This window comes from Bombina bombina, chromosome 1, assembly GCF_027579735.1.
Source record: "Bombina bombina isolate aBomBom1 chromosome 1, aBomBom1.pri, whole genome shotgun sequence".
NCBI classification, from domain to species: Eukaryota; Metazoa; Chordata; class Amphibia; order Anura; family Bombinatoridae; genus Bombina; species Bombina bombina.
This window is the reverse complement of record NC_069499.1, coordinates 1,363,927,203-1,363,945,965: the sequence shown is the minus strand read 5'-3', so window position 1 is coordinate 1,363,945,965 and position 18,763 is coordinate 1,363,927,203. Positions and strand designations below refer to the sequence as shown.

At 39.8% G+C, this 18,763-nt stretch overlaps 1 protein-coding gene across 1 annotated transcript in view; it reads right to left on the bottom strand.

The window, feature by feature from the left end:
• Positions 1 to 18,763, bottom strand: part of LOC128650174 (methanethiol oxidase-like) — a 212,399-nt gene that overhangs the window by 91,508 nt on the left and 102,128 nt on the right. The window contains exons 2-4 of the mRNA XM_053703913.1: positions 16,673 to 16,726; positions 15,075 to 15,187; positions 14,624 to 14,809 (exon numbers count right to left, since the gene is read on the bottom strand). Of these exons, the coding sequence (XP_053559888.1) occupies positions 14,624 to 14,809; positions 15,075 to 15,187; positions 16,673 to 16,726 (353 nt within the window). The remainder of the gene's footprint in view (positions 1 to 14,623; positions 14,810 to 15,074; positions 15,188 to 16,672; positions 16,727 to 18,763) is intronic.

The window sequence follows — 18,763 nt, the reverse complement described above, 5'->3', positions numbered from 1 at the left end:
GTAGAAACTCTACTGCAGATATTGTGTGTAATGTATAGCAAGGGTGATTACGCTCCTGGGTGCACTGAATCTATCTCTAGGCGTAACCATTGCTTTTCTAAGTGCTATGCATATATTTTGTCAGTGATGCTAGCCACTAACAATTTACGCTGAGCTATTTGTTCTGTACCCAATGGTCTTTAAGGCATGCATACATTCACTATTTTCTCAATGTCTAGTTTCAGTTACAATTGCAACCTTTCTAGGTATCAAATGAATAAATTGCCAGCAATCATAACCAACAATATTAAATATATAACCACAATTTCTATACTCATCTGTCCTGAAGACATGGATACTTTCAAAGTTCCTCTAAATATAGTGGGGTAAAGTCCTCATGCTGATAGAACTTGGGTGATAGTAGAAAAAATAGATGCAGTAAGACAAAGTTATTATAAAGACATGTCCTGAGGTTCTGAAATTGTAGGTGCTGACTGTCCTGTAGTGTCTTTAGAAATTGTTGTAGAAGGTCTTCTGTTTCTTTGTGGTTGCGGTAAATCTGTTGGCGTCGGAATCTTTATTTGTAGTGCTTCGCAGAATGCAGGTATATCTTCTAGTGTGCGTAGAGACGCTGATTTTTCCCCTTTTGTGGCCAAGATGCTTACTGGGAACCCCCATCTATAGGGAATCTTTTGCGCCCTCAGGACAGTTGTTGCAAATTGCAAGTCCCTGCGTTTTTGCAGAGTAGCTGGGCTGAGGTCTGTAAATATTTGGATGTTTATGCCAGCATGTGTGATCTGATTTTTCTGGCGGGAGTGCCTTAGTATCTCTTCTTTTTCCGCGTAGTTGAGAAGTTTCACAATGATATCTCTCGGTGGGGCTTTTGACGGTGGTTTGGCCCTCAGTGCTCTATGGGCACATTCAATAGTGACATCTGGGGCTGTGTTTGTTCCCTTTACGGTTCTAAAGCGGTCCTGTAGGTATCCTGGTATAGCAGGGGGATGTATACTTTCAGGGACTCCTCTTATCCTCAAGTTATTGCGACGCCCTCTATTGTCCAAGTCCTCAACTTTTTCCATGAGGTTGTGTATAACCTCCTCTTGATCGTATGAGAGCTGAGATAGATGTTGGATGTCCTGTGTAACAATATTATGTCCTTCTTCCAAGGTTGATAGTTTACGTTCCACTTTTTTTTAATGTCTTTCTTCATTTCATTAAACATCTCTTTCATGTCAGACATAGCTGCCTTAATGTCGTCTTTAGTGGCTAGGAGTTGCAAGTCTGCTTTAGTAATCTCGCATGGGACACCTGTAGTCTGCATGTCTGGAGTTTGTGTGAGTTTAAGTGCCATTTCAGTAGTGTCTATGGCCTGGGCTGTTATACTATCAAGCGGTTTCAGGTACTGGTTAATTTTTTTTGCTCTGGCCGGGGTGTCTGCCTTAATGTTCTTTTTAGCTGGCATAACCAATGTATAAAGGCTGGATGTTGTCGCCTGTGAGGTAGTTGCTCAGGTATAGCCTGTTCTGTAGTTAGTTTCTTATTTCCAAGGCGTGTGTCACAGATTCCTGTGCTGTGTTGTAAAGGCAGGTGTTGCCTTTTAATGCTTGCCTGGGGCCATTTTATGGACAGATATTAGGTCTGAATAGTCTTTAGTTAATTAGTGAGAGGTATTATCTGCCCTTACAATCATTACAATCTGGCAGTGTGCTGCGTGCAAACAAGAGGCCCCTGGAAAATAGATTATGCCTCCACGTGGTCTGCGTTAGGGAATTAGTAATGGCTGTTCTTTTTCACTCAGGGCTTTTCCTATTTTGTGTTAATAAATAGTTTCATATGCCCTAGTGAGCTGTTTTGTGGAGTATCGCTACTTCGGGCAGGTTACTCCAGGGTTGTGTGGGCTATTTTTGTTAATCTATATTGCCCAGTGTGGGTGGTGGTCGGGGTTTCTTAATTAGTTTTGCCGCGGTGCGGTCCGGTGCTCATCTTACCCCCTTGATGTGCTGTATGCCTGGGAGTTGTGCGGCGAGTCTGTCCTATCAGCCGGTATATTTTCTGCTGTGCCCGGGTATGCCCTGCTTACTGGTGATGCAAGGCCTTCATCGCCGTTCTCTCATGTGCGGCTGTAGCGCTGCGCATTCAGGCTGCTTGTCACCGGGTGTCTCTTTCAGGTCTGCCGCCACTCGCTACTGTTTTTTTTTTTTTATACTGGGATCCGGCCCCTATATAATCCCCTCTGTCTCCCTGGTGATTATAAACCTTTTGCCCCCCTCATCCTATCTTAAGCTGCACATCTAGGGGATAGGGGCCCAGGAGCTTCTCTAACAAGCAGCCATTATCCAGCGCGGCCAGGCTCCGCCCCCAAAATGTATTTATTTTTTTAAATATGGTCCTCCATTTCAAAATGATGGACTCCCCTATTCTATCTGCCAGTCTCTCCATCTGTACTGGCAAAAATATATATTATAAGAATTATATTAAATCAATGCAGCAGTATAAACAGAATCTTGCAAACTGCTTTTAATTTTCACAATTCTTAAACGTTTTCATTTGAGTGGTCTTCTTATCTGTTTGTGAGCAACAGAAGTGAGCGCTTTTGCAAACGGGAGCTGCATTATTTATTTCTACTGACGACTGTACTCTTGTTTCCCCTTTATGTTTCCCCTATATTTAGTCCTGAGATTAAAAAGAAAATGTATTGTGGGCCCCAAAATTTCTAGTGGTGGCCCTGAATATTGTTAGTGCTGCTATTTGTTACTTGATATCATTGGATTTGGGACTGTGGTTTTGGTCCTTGATAGCCTGCACACCTGATGAATAATACCCTGGTGCTGGATTTTATTACAAGACCAAAGACTCCTATTTTGCATATCTTTCTTTATACTACTCAATGCAGCATTTAAAAGTAATGATACAGAAGTGAATGAATCCAACGTTAAAACAATGAAGATAACAAAGAGTTAATATAAGTATCCAATGAAATGGATACTTTGGAAAACACAGAAAAAATGGACCAATATGATGAGTCATAGCTTCCATAAACTGTCCAATACGTTCCCCAACTTCCTCTTTCTTTTGCTGCTCGTTGCTGATAAGTCATATTTATTGCTCTGTTTTAATGTGTTTTTATTTATCACAATAAAAATGTTTACTCTATAGCTTTTATTCGTTTTATCCACTTTTCTTCCCCTTTTTTCTGATACCTCTTTTCATGTTCATTTCTAGTTTAATTTTTATATAAAATTTTATTTCCAATTTTATATTTCATAATTTTCTTGTTATATGTTTTACTATAGTCTACCGCCACACTACCGTTTGTTTTTCTGGTGTTTTTAATCACCTTTCATTAGCCTAGTCTATTTTCCATTGTTCCTGATGCCTTTGACGGTTTAATTCCATCTCGGGTTGCTGCCCGCCATCTTGTGACGTCACCATCTTCCCGCCTCCTTTTTTCCCACCCTCTGACGTTGTTTATATCCGTCCTCTAACATCGTTGTTGACTCCTTCATAACGAGTGACGGTTAAAGATATTCTTTGCTTCTTGCTTACCTAAATAATTAAATTAGTTTCATTATAACCACTAGGTGGAGGCAAAACTTTACTGTTGGTTTTTTCTTGCAGACTTTGCTTATTCAGTCTGAGAGAAAGTTTATTCATAAAAAATATATTTTTCTGTCATTTTGAATAACTGATTTTCAGAGGTCTTTTACTGAAGTTCTTACTTACTACATTTTAATTCCAGTCATATTATTAATTGACAATTTTATTGTTAACATATATTTATTAATATATTTTTATTTATTACATTTTTAAAAATGTCTCACGTCCCTGAATCTAATGAACCTTTAACTGCACAGTCTGTGCAATTAATGATTGACAATTCTATGGGTAGAGGACTCACATGTCAAACCTTTTGTCTGAACAGCCTAACCCTAAATCTATTTTAAGAGAAAAAGACCTTGTTCTGTTTCGGTTTTGGCTAGTAAAAAATTACTTTCTAAATCTCATCAGACGCTTGCTGACACTTCAATTCCTGGCGGTAAAGGAAGCAAAACATCCGCAAAACCTTCCCCTAATCCCAAAGGGTTACAAGTGGGATCAAAAAATACTGAGACTTTATCTGTTAAAAAACATAAAAAAGTGGTTTTATCCTTTAATTCTAATTCTTCTACTGAAGAATGATCTAATTCTGATTTTGAGGATTTATCCGATAACTTGTCCTCAGACTCAGATTCTCCTAAACCTAAAAAATTAAAGAAATCCCCCAAAAAATCTAAATCTTCTAAAAAAGAAAATTCTAAATTTTTTGATTGCCTTGGCAATCCTAGATTTTGTTCAGGTGATCTTCATCATCCCAGATCATCTGAATGGTGTCCCTCTCTTGATGTGGCCTCTTTTATTGACTTTCAATTAAAGTTTCCTCTCAAAAAAGATGCTCGTAATAAAATGAGAGCAGAATACCCTCATCCCCTGCTCCCCAACAACGCTTGTTTAACTCCCGAAATGACCCAAAATTTATAAAATGTATAGGATCCCCTGGTTATAGGGTTAAGAAAGGTATGGATAGGGCATGGAAAACATGCAAGGACAAACTTTTAGATTCTTTTGGCCCTATTGCAAAACTTTTTGAAATTTCAGAAAAGGCTGTTATTGAGAATTCCCCGCTTGACCCCTTTTTGGTAAGAGAATGGGTTCAAATAATTCTCTCCTTTATAGGAAATACCAACACAGCTATGATTGTCGAACGTAAAAAAAATATTTTACGTAAAATAGACCGTAAAATTTGTGACAACGCCATAAATGAATTAGACTCTGGCTCTAATGGTCTTCTTTTTGGGGACATTTTTCTACAAGACCTTAATAATTATATTAATGCATTCTCAAATTTAAATAAAGTAAGAACTTCAGTTTGTAAGATTTTGTTATCCAAGCAGTTTTTCTGACAGGGCCGGGAAAGGCAGAGGTCGCTTTCCTGGCCGCACAAATTATCAATCAAGACCTTAATTCCAATACCAACAACAATTCCAACAGCACTTCCAATGATCTTTTCAAGATCCCTCTACTTCCCAGTTCTTCCCATCTAGTTCAAGACCGTGGTTCCAAAGAGGTCAATGATCCCAGGCAAGATCTGGACCCCCTGCAAGTAAGTTTTCCTTTTCCTTCTTCCCTTCCTTCTTTCACAGAAAATCTTGGTGGCAGACTCGCTCTTTTTATTCAAAACTAGAGTCTAGTAACCTCAGATCCTTGGATTCTTCAAACAGTTCAAGGTGTTTTCATAGAATTTTCTTCCCCTCCAGTCCAGATTGTAAGACCTCGTCCCATTCTATTCTCAAAAGAGGATCAAATTCTGGTTCAGTCAGAAATTTCAACTCTTTTCTCCAACATTGGTGTGTCCGGTCCACGGCGTCATCCTTACTTGTGGGATATTCTCTTCCCCAACAGGAAATGGCAAAGAGTCCCAGCAAAGCTGGTCACATGATCCCTCCTAGGCTCCGCCCACCCCAGTCATTCTCTTTGCCGTTGCACAGGCAACATCTCCACGGAGATGGTTAAGAGTTTTTTGGTGTTTAAATGTAGTTTTATTCTTCTATCAAGTGTTTGTTATTTTAAAATAGTGCTGGTATGTACTATTTACTCTGAAACAGAAAAGGATGAAGATTTCTGTTTGTAAGAGGAAGATGATTTTAGCAGACAGTAACTAAAATCGATTGCTGTTTCCACACAGGACTGTTGAGATGAAGTAACTTCAGTTGGGGGAAACAGTTAGCAGTCTTTTCTGCTTAAGGTATGACTAGCCATATTTCTAACAAGACCATGTAATGCTGGAAGGCTGTCATTTCCCCTCATGGGGACCGGTAAGCCATTTTCTTAGTTAAACATAAAAGAATAAAGGGCTTCAAAAAGGGCTTAAAAACTGGTAGACATTTTTCTGGGCTAAAACAATTGCTTTACTAGGCATATTATGCAGATTCTAACTAATTATTGGTATTATAATCTTGGGGAATGTTTAGAAAAACGGCAGGCACTGTGTTGGACACCTTTTTCAGATGGGGGCCTTTCTAGTTATAGACAGAGCCTCATTCTGGGACTGTATAGGGGTTAAATGTAAAAACGGCTCCGGTTCCGTTAATTTAAGGGTTAAAGCTCTGAAATTTGGTGTGCAATACTTTTAATGCTTTAAGACACTGTGGTGAAATTTTGGTGAATTTTGAACAATTCCTTCATACTTTTTCACATATTCAGTAATAAAGTGTTTTCAGTTTGAAATTTAAAGTGACAGTAACGGTTTTATTTTAAAACGTTTTTTGTGCTTTGTTGACAAGTTTAAGCCTGTTTAACATGTCTGTACCATCAGATAAGCTATGTTCTATATGTATGAAAGCCAATGTGTCTCCCCATTTAAATTTATGTGATAATTGTGCCATAGTGTCCAAACAAAGTAAGGACAGTAATGCAACAGATAATGATATTGCCCAAGATGATTCCTCAAATGAGGGGAGTAAACATGATACTACATCATCCCCTACTGTGTCTACACCAGTTATGCCCACACTGGAGGCCCCTAGTACATCTAGTGCGCCAATACTTATTACCATGCAACAATTAACGGCTGTAATGGATAACTCCATAGCAAATCTTTTATCCAAAATGCCTACTTATCAGAGAAAGCGCGATTGCTCTGTTTTAAACACTGAAGAGCAAGAGGACGCTGATGATAACTGTTCTGACATACCCTCACACCAATCTCAAGGGGCCATGAGGGAGGTTTTGTCTGATGGAGAAATTTCAGATTCAGGAAAAATTTCTCATCAAGCTGAACCTGATGTTGTGACATTTAAATTTAAATTAGAACATCTCCGCGCACTGCTTAAGGAGGTGTTATCTACTCTGGATGATTGTGACAATTTGGTCATTCCAGAGAAATTATGTAAGATGGACAAGTTCCTAGAGGTTCCGGTGCCCCCCGACGCTTTTCCTATACCCAAGCGGGTGGCGGACATAGTAAATAAAGAGTGGGAAAGGCCCGGCATACCTTTTGTCCCCCCCCCCCCCTATATTTAAGAAATTATTTCCTATAGTCGACCCCAGAAAGGACTTATGGCAGACAGTCCCCAAGGTCGAGGGGGCGGTTTCTACTCTAAACAAACGCACTACTATTCCTATCGAAGATAGTTGTGCTTTCAAAGATCCTATGGATAAGAAATTAGAGGGTTTGCTTAAAAAGATTTTTGTACAGCAAGGTTACCTTCTACAACCAATTTCCTGCATTGTTCCTGTCACTACGGCAGCGTGTTTCTGGTTCGAGGAACTAGAAAAATCGCTCAGTAAAGAATCTTCGTATGAGGAGGTTATGGACAGAGTTCAAGCACTTAAATTGGCTAACTCTTTTGTTTTAGATGCCGCTTTGCAATTAGCTAGATTAGCGGCGAAAAATTCAGGGTTTGCTGTCGTGGCGCGCAGAGTGCTTTGGCTAAAGTCTTGGTCAGCGGATGTGTCTTCCAAGACAAAATTGCTTAACATTCCTTTCAAGGGTAAAACATTATTTGGACCTGATTTGAAAGAGATTATTTCAGACATCACTGGGGGAAAGGGCCACGCCCTCCCACAGGATAGGTCTTTTAAGGCTAATAATAAGCCTAATTTTCGTCCCTTTCGCAGAAACGGACCAGTCTCTAATTCTGTATCCTCTAAGCAAGAGGGTAATACTTCACAACCCAAACCAGCCTGGAAACCAATGCAAGGCTGGAACAAGGGTAAGCAGGCCAAGAAGCCTACCACTGCTACCAAAACAGCATGAAGGGATAGCCCCCGATCCGGGACCGGATCTAGTGGGGGGCAGACTTTCTCTCTTTGCTCAGGCTTGGGCAAGAGATGTTCAGGATCCTTGGGCGCTAGAAATAGTTTCTCAAGGTTATCTCCTGGAATTCAAGGAACTACCCCCAAGGGGAAGGTTCCACAGGTCTCAATTATCTTCAAACCAAATAAAGAGACAGGCATTCTTACATTGTGTAGAAGACCTGTTAAAGATGGGAGTGATACATCCAGTTCCAATAAGAGAACAAGGAATGGGATTTTATTCCAATATGTTCATAGTTCCCAAAAAAGAGGGAACATTCAGACCAATTTTGGATCTAAAGATCCTAAACAAATTTCTCAGGGTACCATCGTTCAAAATGGAAACTATTTGAACGATCCTACCTACTATCCAGGAAAATCAATTTATGACTACCGTGGATTTAAAGGATGCGTACCTACATATTCCTATCCACATGGAACATCATCAGTTCCTAAGGTTCGCTTTTCTGGACAAGCATTACCAGTTTGTGGCACTTCCATTTGGATTAGCCACTTCTCCAAGGATTTTCACAAAGGTACTAGGGTCCCTTCTAGCGGTTCTAAGACCAAGGGGCATTGCAGTAGTACCTTACTTGGACGACATCCTGATTCAAGCGTTGTCCCTGTCAAAAGCAAAGGCTCATACGGACATCGTCCTAGCCTTTCTCAGATCTCACGGATGGAAGGTGAACAAAGAAAAAAGTTCTCTGTCCCCGTCAACAAGAGTTCCCTTCTTGGGAACAATAATAGATTCCTTAGAAATGAGGATTTTTCTGACAGAGGTCAGAAAATCAAAACTTCTAAGCTCTTGTCAAGTACTTCATTCTGTTCCTCGTCCTTCCATAGCGCAGTGCATGGAAGTAATAGGATTGATGGTTGCAACAATGGACATAGTTCCTTTTGCACAAATTCATCTAAGACCATTACAACTGTGCATGCTCAGACAGTGGAATGGGGATTATACAGACTTGTCTCCGACGATTCAAGTAGATCAAAAGACCAGAGATTCACTCCGTTGGTGGCTGACCCTGGACAATCTGTCACAGGGAATGAGCTTCCGCAGACCAGAGTGGGTCATTGTCACGACCGACGCCAGCCTAGTGGGCTGGGGCGCGGTCTGGGAATCCCTGAAAGCTCAGGGTCTATGGTCTCGGGAAGAGTCTCTTCTCCCGATAAACATTCTGGAACTGAGAGCGATATTCAATGCTCTCAGAGCTTGGCCTCAACTAGCAAAGGCAAAATTCATAAGGTTTCAGTCAGACAACATGAAGACCGTTGCATATATCAATCATCAGGGGGGAACAAGGACTTCCCTGGCGATGAAAGAAGTGACCAAGATAATTCAATGGGCGGAGGATCACTCCTGCCACTTGTCTGCGATCCACATCCCAGGAGTGGAAAATTGGGAAGCGGATTTTCTGAGTCGTCAGACATTCCATCCGGGGGAGTGGGAACTCCATCCGGAAATCTTTGCCCAAATAACTCAATTATGGGGCATTCCAGACATGGATCTGATGGCGTCTCGTCAGAACTTCAAGGTTCCTTGCTACGGGTCCAGATCCAGGGATCCCAAGGCGACCCTAGTAGATGCACTAGTAGCACCTTGGACCTTCAACCTAGCTTATGTATTCCCACCGTTTCCTCTCATCCCCAGGCTGGTAGCCAGGATCAATCAGGAGAGAGCCTCGGTGATCTTGATAGCTCCTGCGTGGCCACGCAGGACTTGGTATGCAGACCTGGTGAATATGTCATCGACTCCACCATGGAAGCTACCTTTGAGACAGGACCTTCTTGTTCAGGGTCCATTCGAACATCCGAATCTGGTTTCCCTCCAACTGACGGCTTGGAGATTGAACGCTTGATTTTATCAAAGCGTGGGTTTTCAGATTCTGTAATAGATACTCTGATTCAGGCTAGAAAGCCTGTAACTAGAAAAATTTACCATAAAATATGGAAAAAATATATCTGTTGGTGTGAATCTAAAGGATTCCCATGGAACAAGATAAAAATTCCTAAGATTCTATCCTTTCTACAAGAAGGTTTGGAGAAAGGATTATCTGCAAGTTCTCTGAAGGGACAGATCTCTGCTTTATCTGTTTTACTTCACAAAAGACTGGCAGCTGTGCCAGATGTTCAAGCATTTGTTCAGGCTCTGGTTAGGATCAAGCCTGTTTACAGACCTTTGACTCCTCCCTGGAGTCTAAATCTAGTTCTTTCAGTTCTTCAAGGGGTTCCGTTTGAACCCTTACATTCCGTAGATATTAAGTTATTATCTTGGAAAGTTTTGTTTTTGGTTGCAATTTCTTCTGCTAGAAGAGTTTCAGAGTTATCTGCTCTGCAGTGTTCTCCGCCCTATCGGGTGTTCCATGAAGATAAGGTGGTTTTGCGTACTAAGCCTGGTTTTCTTCCGAAAGTTGTTTCCAACAAAAATATTAACCAGGAGATAGTTGTACCTTCTTTGTGTCCGAATCCACTTTCAAAGAAGGAACGTTTGTTACACAATTTGGACGTAGTCCGTGCTCTAAAATTCTATTTAGAGGCTACTAAAGATTTCAGACAAACATCTTCCTTGTTTGTTGTTTATTCTGGTAAAAGGAGAGGTCAAAAAGCGACTTCTACCTCTCTTTCCTTTTGGCTTAAAAGCATTATCCGATTGGCTTATGAGACTGCCGGACGGCAGCCTCCTGAAAGAATCACAGCTCACTCCACTAGGGCTGTGGCTTCCACATGGGCCTTCAAGAACGAGGCTTCTGTTGACCAGATATGTAAGGCAGCGACTTGGTCTTCACTGCACACTTTTGCCAAATTTTACAAATTTGATACTTTTGCTTCTTCGGAGGCTATTTTTGGAGAAAGGTTTTGCAAGCCGTGGTGCCTTCCATTTAGGTGACCTGATTTGCTCCCTCCCTTCATCCATGTCCTAAAGCTTTGGTATTGGTTCCCACAAGTAAGGATGACGCCGTGGACCGGACACACCAATGTTGGAGAAAACAGAATTTATGCTTACCTGATAAATTACTTTCTCCAACGGTGTGTCCGGTCCACGGCCCGTCCTGGTTTTTTAATCAGGTCTGATGAATTATTTTCTCTAACTACAGTCACCACGGTATCATATGGTTTCTCCTATATATATTTCCTCCTGTCCGTCGGTCGAATGACTGGGGTGGGCGGAGCCTAGGAGGGATCATGTGACCAGCTTTGCTGGGACTCTTTGCCATTCCCTGTTGGGGAAGAGAATATCCCACAAGTAAGGATGACGCCGTGGACCGGACACACCGTTGGAGAAAGTAATTTATCAGGTAAGCATAAATTCTGTTTTTAAAAAACAAGCCATTCAAATCACCAAATTCTCTCAGGATTTTTTCCTCAGCAATCTTTTTCTTGTAAAAAAGAAAAACGGTCAATTCCGTCCTGTCATAAATTTAAGTGAACTAAACGCTTTAATTTCCTATCATCATTTCAAGATGGAGGGAATTCATCTGTTAAGAGATTGCCTCAGAGAAAATTATTGGTTTGTTTCACTTGGATCTTACGGATACCTATCTGACCATTCCTATTGCTCCGGAGCATCAGAAATTTTTAACTTTTTCCTGTGGATTTTTTTTTTTAACTTTTTCCTGTGGAGTTTACTTGCCTTCCTTTTGGCCTTTCTTCAGCTCCTTGGATTTTTATGAAATGATTAAAACCTGTTATGGCTTGGTTAAGACTCAGAGGAGTCCGTCTAATTATTTACTTAGACGATATTCTGATTATGAACCAGAGTTTCATTTCTCTTCAAAATCAATTATCCCTTACAATTCATCTTCAGGAGAATCTAGGTTTTATAATAAACAAACAAAAATCTGTTCTGATTCCTACTCATTCCTTGATTTTTCTGGGTTTCACCATAGATACTTCCAAAGCAATTCTCAGTTTACCTTCGGACAAAATAAAAAATATCAAGAAAGAAATATCTTGTACTCTCTCAGCTCAATTCACTCCTATCAGGAATATAACCAGAATAGTGGGGTTATTTTCATCCTCTATTCAGGCTATATTTCCTGCTCCCCTTCAATATCGGGAATCACAACGTCTCAAAATCTGCCATTTACAGAAAGGGTTTTCTTACTCTCATTTAATTCAACTTTCTCCAGAAGCCAAGGAGGAACTCTCCTGGTGGCTTTCTCATATGGAGGCTTGGAACGGGAGAGCTATTTTTGGCAATTTTCCAGACCTTATAATCGAATCCAATGCCAGCTGGGGTGCTCGTTGCGGCCCTTCCATCACAGGAGGGAAGTGGTCTCTGAAAGAGAAACAATTCCATATAAATTGTTAATAACTGCTAGCGGGTTCTTTCGCTGTCAAGAGTTTTGTGAGGAATTCTTCTCCAGTTACCATTTTGCTTCGCATGGACAACATCTGCAACTCTGCAATTTGTTATATAAACCATTTGGGGGGTACGAAGTCCAGAGATCTGTCCAATATTACCAAAGATTTCATTCATCTGTGTTTAGACAGGAATATTTCTGTGAAAGCAGAGTATATCCCAGGTCTTTCAAACACAGCAGCGGATTGGGGCTCCTGCTTCCTAGTGGATTACAGCAATTGGGGACTCGACAGAGATGTCTTTCTTTCTCTGTCTCACCTCAGAGGTCCCTTCATTCTCGATCTTTTCGCGTCTCGTCTGAATTTCCAAATTCTCCCCTACTTCAGTTAGAGACCGGTCCCAGAGGCAGCGGCAATCGATGCTTTTCTTCAGCTCTGGCCTCCTCAAGGAGCCTATGCTTTCCCTCCCTTCTCAATGATTTCGAAAACAATTTGGGTAGTTTGCAGAGACAAAATTTCTCTTCTTCTAATAACCCCCCTTTGGCCGACTCAACCATGGTATCCTGCTCTTCTGGAAATGTCTTTCAAACTTCATATTCTTCTCCCTCATCTTCCACACTTGTTAACCAACCCAGAAGGAGTTTTTCACGATCTCATTCTTCAAGACTCCCTTTGTCTCATCGCTTGGTCAATTTCGGGGATTCCTCTCCTCTCAAAGGACTTTTTGAAGAAGCTAAGACTCTCATGTGAGAATCTTGGGCTCCAGGCACCCGAAAATACTATTTTTATGCATGGACAAAGTGGTCTAGATGGTGCATGGTTAGGAACTTGGATCCCCTTTCAGCGGATATAAGTCATATTATTAATTTCTTAACATCTCTTTTTGAATCTGGTTTAGCTTACAGATCTATCAATTTATATTGTTCTGCTATTTCAGCTAAACATGTCTTATTAAATAATTTTCCTATTGGTCAACATCCCCTTATTTGTAGACTCTTAAAAGCCATTCATTTTTGTTTTTTCAGCGTCAGACAAGAAAGAGGAAGTTGGGGAACGTATTGGACAGTTTATGAAAGCTATGACTCATCTTATTGGTCCATTTTTTCTGTGTTTTCCAAAGTATACATTTCATTGGCTTTCTTTATTGTTTTAATGTTGGATTCATTTACTTCTGGATCATTACTTTTAAATGCTGCATTGAGTAGTATAAAGAAAAATATGCAAAATACTCGTCTCTGTGTCTTTATTAAAATCTAGATTATACCTTCACAAAGTTAGGATAATCGGAATTACATTGGACTGTTTATAAAATGCAGTTAGGTAGGTTTAGGTGCGTGCATGTGTCAAGACCGCAATATGGCAGCAGTTTTTCAACAATGCTTCTAAAAATGTTATAGATTTGCATTAGCACTAGATGGCAGAAGCGTTTGCTCTCATAAAGAGCACCAGACACATGCACACTACCTACCTAGGTATGCTCTTTAACAAAGAATTCCTTGAAAATAAAGTAAATTTACGTATAGAAGTAAACTGGAAACTTTCTTACATTGAATCTATCTGAATCATGCAAAAACTAATATGGGCTTCATGTCCCAATATCACTTAAAGTGATAGCAATGGTGCCCTAAATAATGCACTGCATGTCAAATATGGCAGCGTACACATGAGCACTCTTAGCCTGCCACCCTTCTCTAAACTCATGTATTTAATGTACACTTCCCAACATTCCTAGTTAGTATCAATGACTGGAATATTTATAGAGAAGGAAAATAGGAAAGTACAGGACAATCAGAAGATCAAGTATTACTGTTGTGAAATACCTTGTCAAGTTCTGATCGAGAGTTAGTCACTTATTTCTAAAAAACTGATAGGCCCAGAAGTAATATTATAGCAATTAATTAAACGGGTAACAAACAAACTTTATTAGACCTTATAACCAAATGACAGATAATTACAATTTCTTTTAAAGGAACAGTGTACTGTAACAGTAAATGCAGCTACTGTATTTGAAATGACAAACTAAGGTAAAGGATTTATTTGTAACCAATTTAATACACCTTAGAGGTAAAATGGATCATTGGGATGATTCATTTTACCTATGAGGTGTATTAAATGGCTTACAATTAAATCATTTACCTTAGTTTGTCATTTGAAATACAGTAGCTGCATTTCCTGATGAAAACTCCACTTACATTAAAAATGTCAATACAGCAGTAATGGCTCCACAAAAATGGCATTAACAAGAAGCATCAGTGGGGGTGGGAGAAGCAGGGAGAGACGCAGAGAGCTCAGCCCTTTTTAAAGGGTGTTCCTGCACCAGCTTTAAATACAATGGACTCTTATCTGCTGCTTGCCTGAATACATTGCCCCTTTAACTGCTGTGTTTATCCATCTATATTTGTTTTGTTTTTTATTTCTGTGCACATTATTCTGATTGGAGGCTACACATTGTTTATCAATGAATAACTTGTAACAGTGTTGTTATCTGGCAGTGGCATTTCCATACCTTGTGAATACGAGGGGCTTGAGGGTCGGTTCCCACATCTATCACATAGACACGGGAAGACACAAGAGAAGGTAGGATCAGTTTGTTCCTGGACTTAGAAGGGTCTCCAAAGCAGCTGCTGCAGGTGTTCCAGCCGCTGTCGTGCAGCTCATCATTAAGGTTGGGCATTGGCAGGCGGTGAATAACCTGCAAAATAACTGATTTATTATTGCCAAAACAGATCTCCCCTCATGATTAAACTACATATTCCCTAAGATCAGGCTCCAATGCTCAAATACATTGCTGCAAATTAAGCAGCTTGTTCAGATTATTTGTATCATTTTGAAGAAAACCTAAGTTACAGAATTAGCTTTTCTACCTCTCTATAAAGCATGGAATGAGCACTCTTTTATACAAAAGCTAGAGGTGTTTAATGTCCCTATAAGTGGCTAAGTGGTCTTTGGCTACTTACTTGTGAGTATGTTGGGGATTTAGGATCAACATCCACAGTGGCCAAGTAGTCAGGCTTATTTATGCCAGTGGAACGATAAATACAGGGCAAGTAAACAATCTGCTCCCGTGGACCTGTGAGGAAGAAGAGTCAACTTATCAGATATACAAGAAAACACTCTCTTTATCACTAAAGGACTATAGACACTGAATGCAATAGCTATATAGAGCAGGAGCATCCAATATAAAGAAACAGCAAAAACTAGAATGAAGAAACAGAAACATAAAATACAATGAAAGGAGAGAAAGGGGAGAGAAAGAGAGAGGAAAGAGATAGAAGAGAGAGGAGGGAAAGATGGAGAGGAAGAGAGGAATGATACAGACAGAGATCTGAGAGAATGAGAGAGAGAAAGATGAGAGAAGAGAGGAAGAGGAGAAAGAAGTCAGAGAGAGATGAGAGAGCACAATTATAGACTAAGAAATTGAGACAAAGGGCTCCATGTACTAAGCAGTCAGCGAGCTACCCGCAACAAATCTCGCGTCAAAACTCGCAAACTGATATGTACAAAGCCGTCAATTATGTTAAAACTCGCATCTTTAAAATTGCGAGCTTACTTATCCGCCAAACCTCGCTACCGCTCCATTTTTCACTGTAATTAGACACATTTGACCACCAACTCGCCAAAAAACGAATGTACTAAAAAATCTATTTGTCCGCTCGCTACAATTTCCGCTCCCACCTCGCTATTTTTGCCTCGCCACCTTTTAGGTGGCGGGCAAGGTACAAAACAATAGGAAAGTCAATCTAGACGCCAGTCTAGACATATATAAAAGGCAGTAATATCAGCATTGTACTTACAGCATAACTGGCGTCTAATTTGTCTCTCATTTCCATGTACATAAATTGCGCCCAATTTGTCGACTGTAATTAAAGAGTAATCTATTTAAATTTGTATTGTTAGTTGTCAATCTTTATAATTATTTTTATATTAATATTTATATATTATCAGATCCAGATGAAGCCATATCCAAATTGTAAATAAATATTACAAAAATAACGCTCTGTTATCACTCTTCAAAAAATTTTGAACAATAATAAAGTTGTTTAGATAAGTTGAACTTTTATAGGAGCAAAATTCTATTGCCGCGACTACTATGATGTTCGTGACACCTTGCATGTCACGTGTTAATAATTGGCCAGACAATTCAACTGAAAGTTAAGTACCATCAGCTTAGTCGCGGCGAGCGAGGCGTCAAATTTATCAACAATCCGCAACTGCTCGCGGCGGGCTAGACTTGTCTATTTATTGGTGGAATATTAGTACATAGCGACAGCGGACACCATTTCGCCCGCGGCGAGTAACGGCGAGTTTATCCGCGTCTACAATGACGGATGAATTGACGGCTTAGTACATGGAGCCCAAAAAGGTGAAAATTGGTCAGTGTGAGAGGGTAATAGGGAAAAGAGTGAGCAACAAAGAGAGGTTGGCAATGAGCATTGAAAACAAGAAAAATGAAGAGGCAGTAAGAACATGTGGGTAGTGATAGGACATGTGTAAGTTGGCAAGGAGAAGAGAGGACCTGGAATAAAGGACAGAACAAGTTAGTTACTGACATTACCTTTCATTGCATCAAGAGGCGACTTGTAACCAGGACCACATAATTCACACTTAGCTAAAGTGAGAAAAAGAACAGTCTATCAGAGTCAATAAATAACAAAGCTGTTAACAACAGAGCTGAGCTCAGATGTTAGTGTGCACATTCCAAGGCAGATCTGGAACATACTCTAGCTTAGAGCAAATTACTCCGCTAGCAGTGTCATTGGGTATAGAACCGAGCAATAGCCAGAGACCTACAGGATAATAAGTAAGCTGTACAGTTTCCAGAGTAAAACGGATCTCTGGTTAATTTTCTGAGCACTAATTGCTACCGCAAGCTCACGGTAGCAATAACCAGACGGTAGCGTTTCAATAACTTATCATTATGTTTGTGGTATTACAGCGGCCTCCAGCTAACTTGTCCCTAAGACACACCCAGCTCAGCAAAGCTGATAGCGCAACAAACACCAGAGGACCAATCAAGCAATGGCAAATAACTATCCTTAAATTTACACCAACCCAAAAGAGATGATTGAATTTGTATCATGTCCCACAAATGTATGGTAGAATACTAGGGCAACTTTTTATGTATCTAATTCTAATAAACATGGGACTAATCAAACCCTGATATTAATATATCTGTTTTCAATTCCAAAACAAAATCTATGTGCAAACAGAAATCAAGCTGAGCTAATTCTATATCTTTTTTTATATCCTTTTTTTTATTGAAGTTTTTAGAGTAAGAACATATATGAAAAATGTCAACATTCGTATGCAATATATGGTACACATAAAGTTGAAGTATACAATTTAATGTGATAAAAGATAATAATAACAACCATAGGCGTTTGCAGCCTATTGCATTAGGGTGTGCACAACCCCCCCCCCACAAACAAACACACGTACACGTACACACACACACACATATATATATATATACTGTATATGATAAATGGTGCCTCGCCATTGTGGTCCTACTGTTGCGCACAGTCTCTACTGCGCTAGGCTGGTCAGAAGCTGACCTTTCTGATCTCCCCACCAGTTTACTGAGTGATAAACGGCGTCCGCCATTGCAGTACTGCTTAGTGGTGGGATTCTAACATTTTAGAATCTTATATCTTAACTTATATCTCACCTTACCACCCATTCCATAATGAAAAACAACATTTTTAATTTACAAATATCTGTATTAATCAATAGTGCAATAATAAAATGCTCTAACATATCAGAACATTTTTGCACTTTTATATCCCTAAAGCTTAGTTTGCTGGTTTTACATGACATACATCAGCCAATCACAGACTAGTATACGTAATCTGGCCCTTATTGTTTAATGTCCCTTTAATATATCTATCTCTTAGGTTTTATATCTGTATTATTAGATTTACCAATGCAGTTGCACACTTGTCTGTATTGACCTAAGTATCATAATGAATTATTCCTAACTAGGTCTACAGGAAGGATACACTGCTTAAAATGTTCTCCTCTTCAAGTAATTTTAATTAATGAAAAAAGGGTAATCTACTAAAAAGTATTGTCTGTAATAATCTTCCCCTCAGGAAACAAAAAACATATTACACTCCATTGAAGTGCAAATGACTGTGTGTAAAAAAGCAGAATTCTGTTATCAGTACTTAAGAGTAAACATTCTATAAGGGTCACCTCATAGTTAAAGGGGTATGAGAACCATTCCTTAGTTTTGCATAACCAACACTGTTATATTAATACACCCTTTACCCCTGTGATTACCTTGTATCTAAGCCTTTGCAGACTGCCCCCTTATCTTGGTTCTTTTGCCAGATTTGCATTTTAGCCAATCAGTGCAGACTCCTAAATAACTCCACGGGAGTGAGCACACTTATCTATATGATACACATGAACTAGCAGTGTCTAACTGTCAAAATGCACTGAGATAACAGGCAGTTCAACAGCTTAGAAATTAGCATATGAGCCTACCTAGGTTTAGCTTTCCACAAAGAATACCAAGAGAGCAAAGCAAATTTGATAAAAGTAAATTGGAAAGTTGTTTAAAATTCCATGCCATATCTAAATCATGAAAACTGAATTTAGAGTAGACTGTCCCTTTTAACTAAAATGCACACTGTAAAATGTC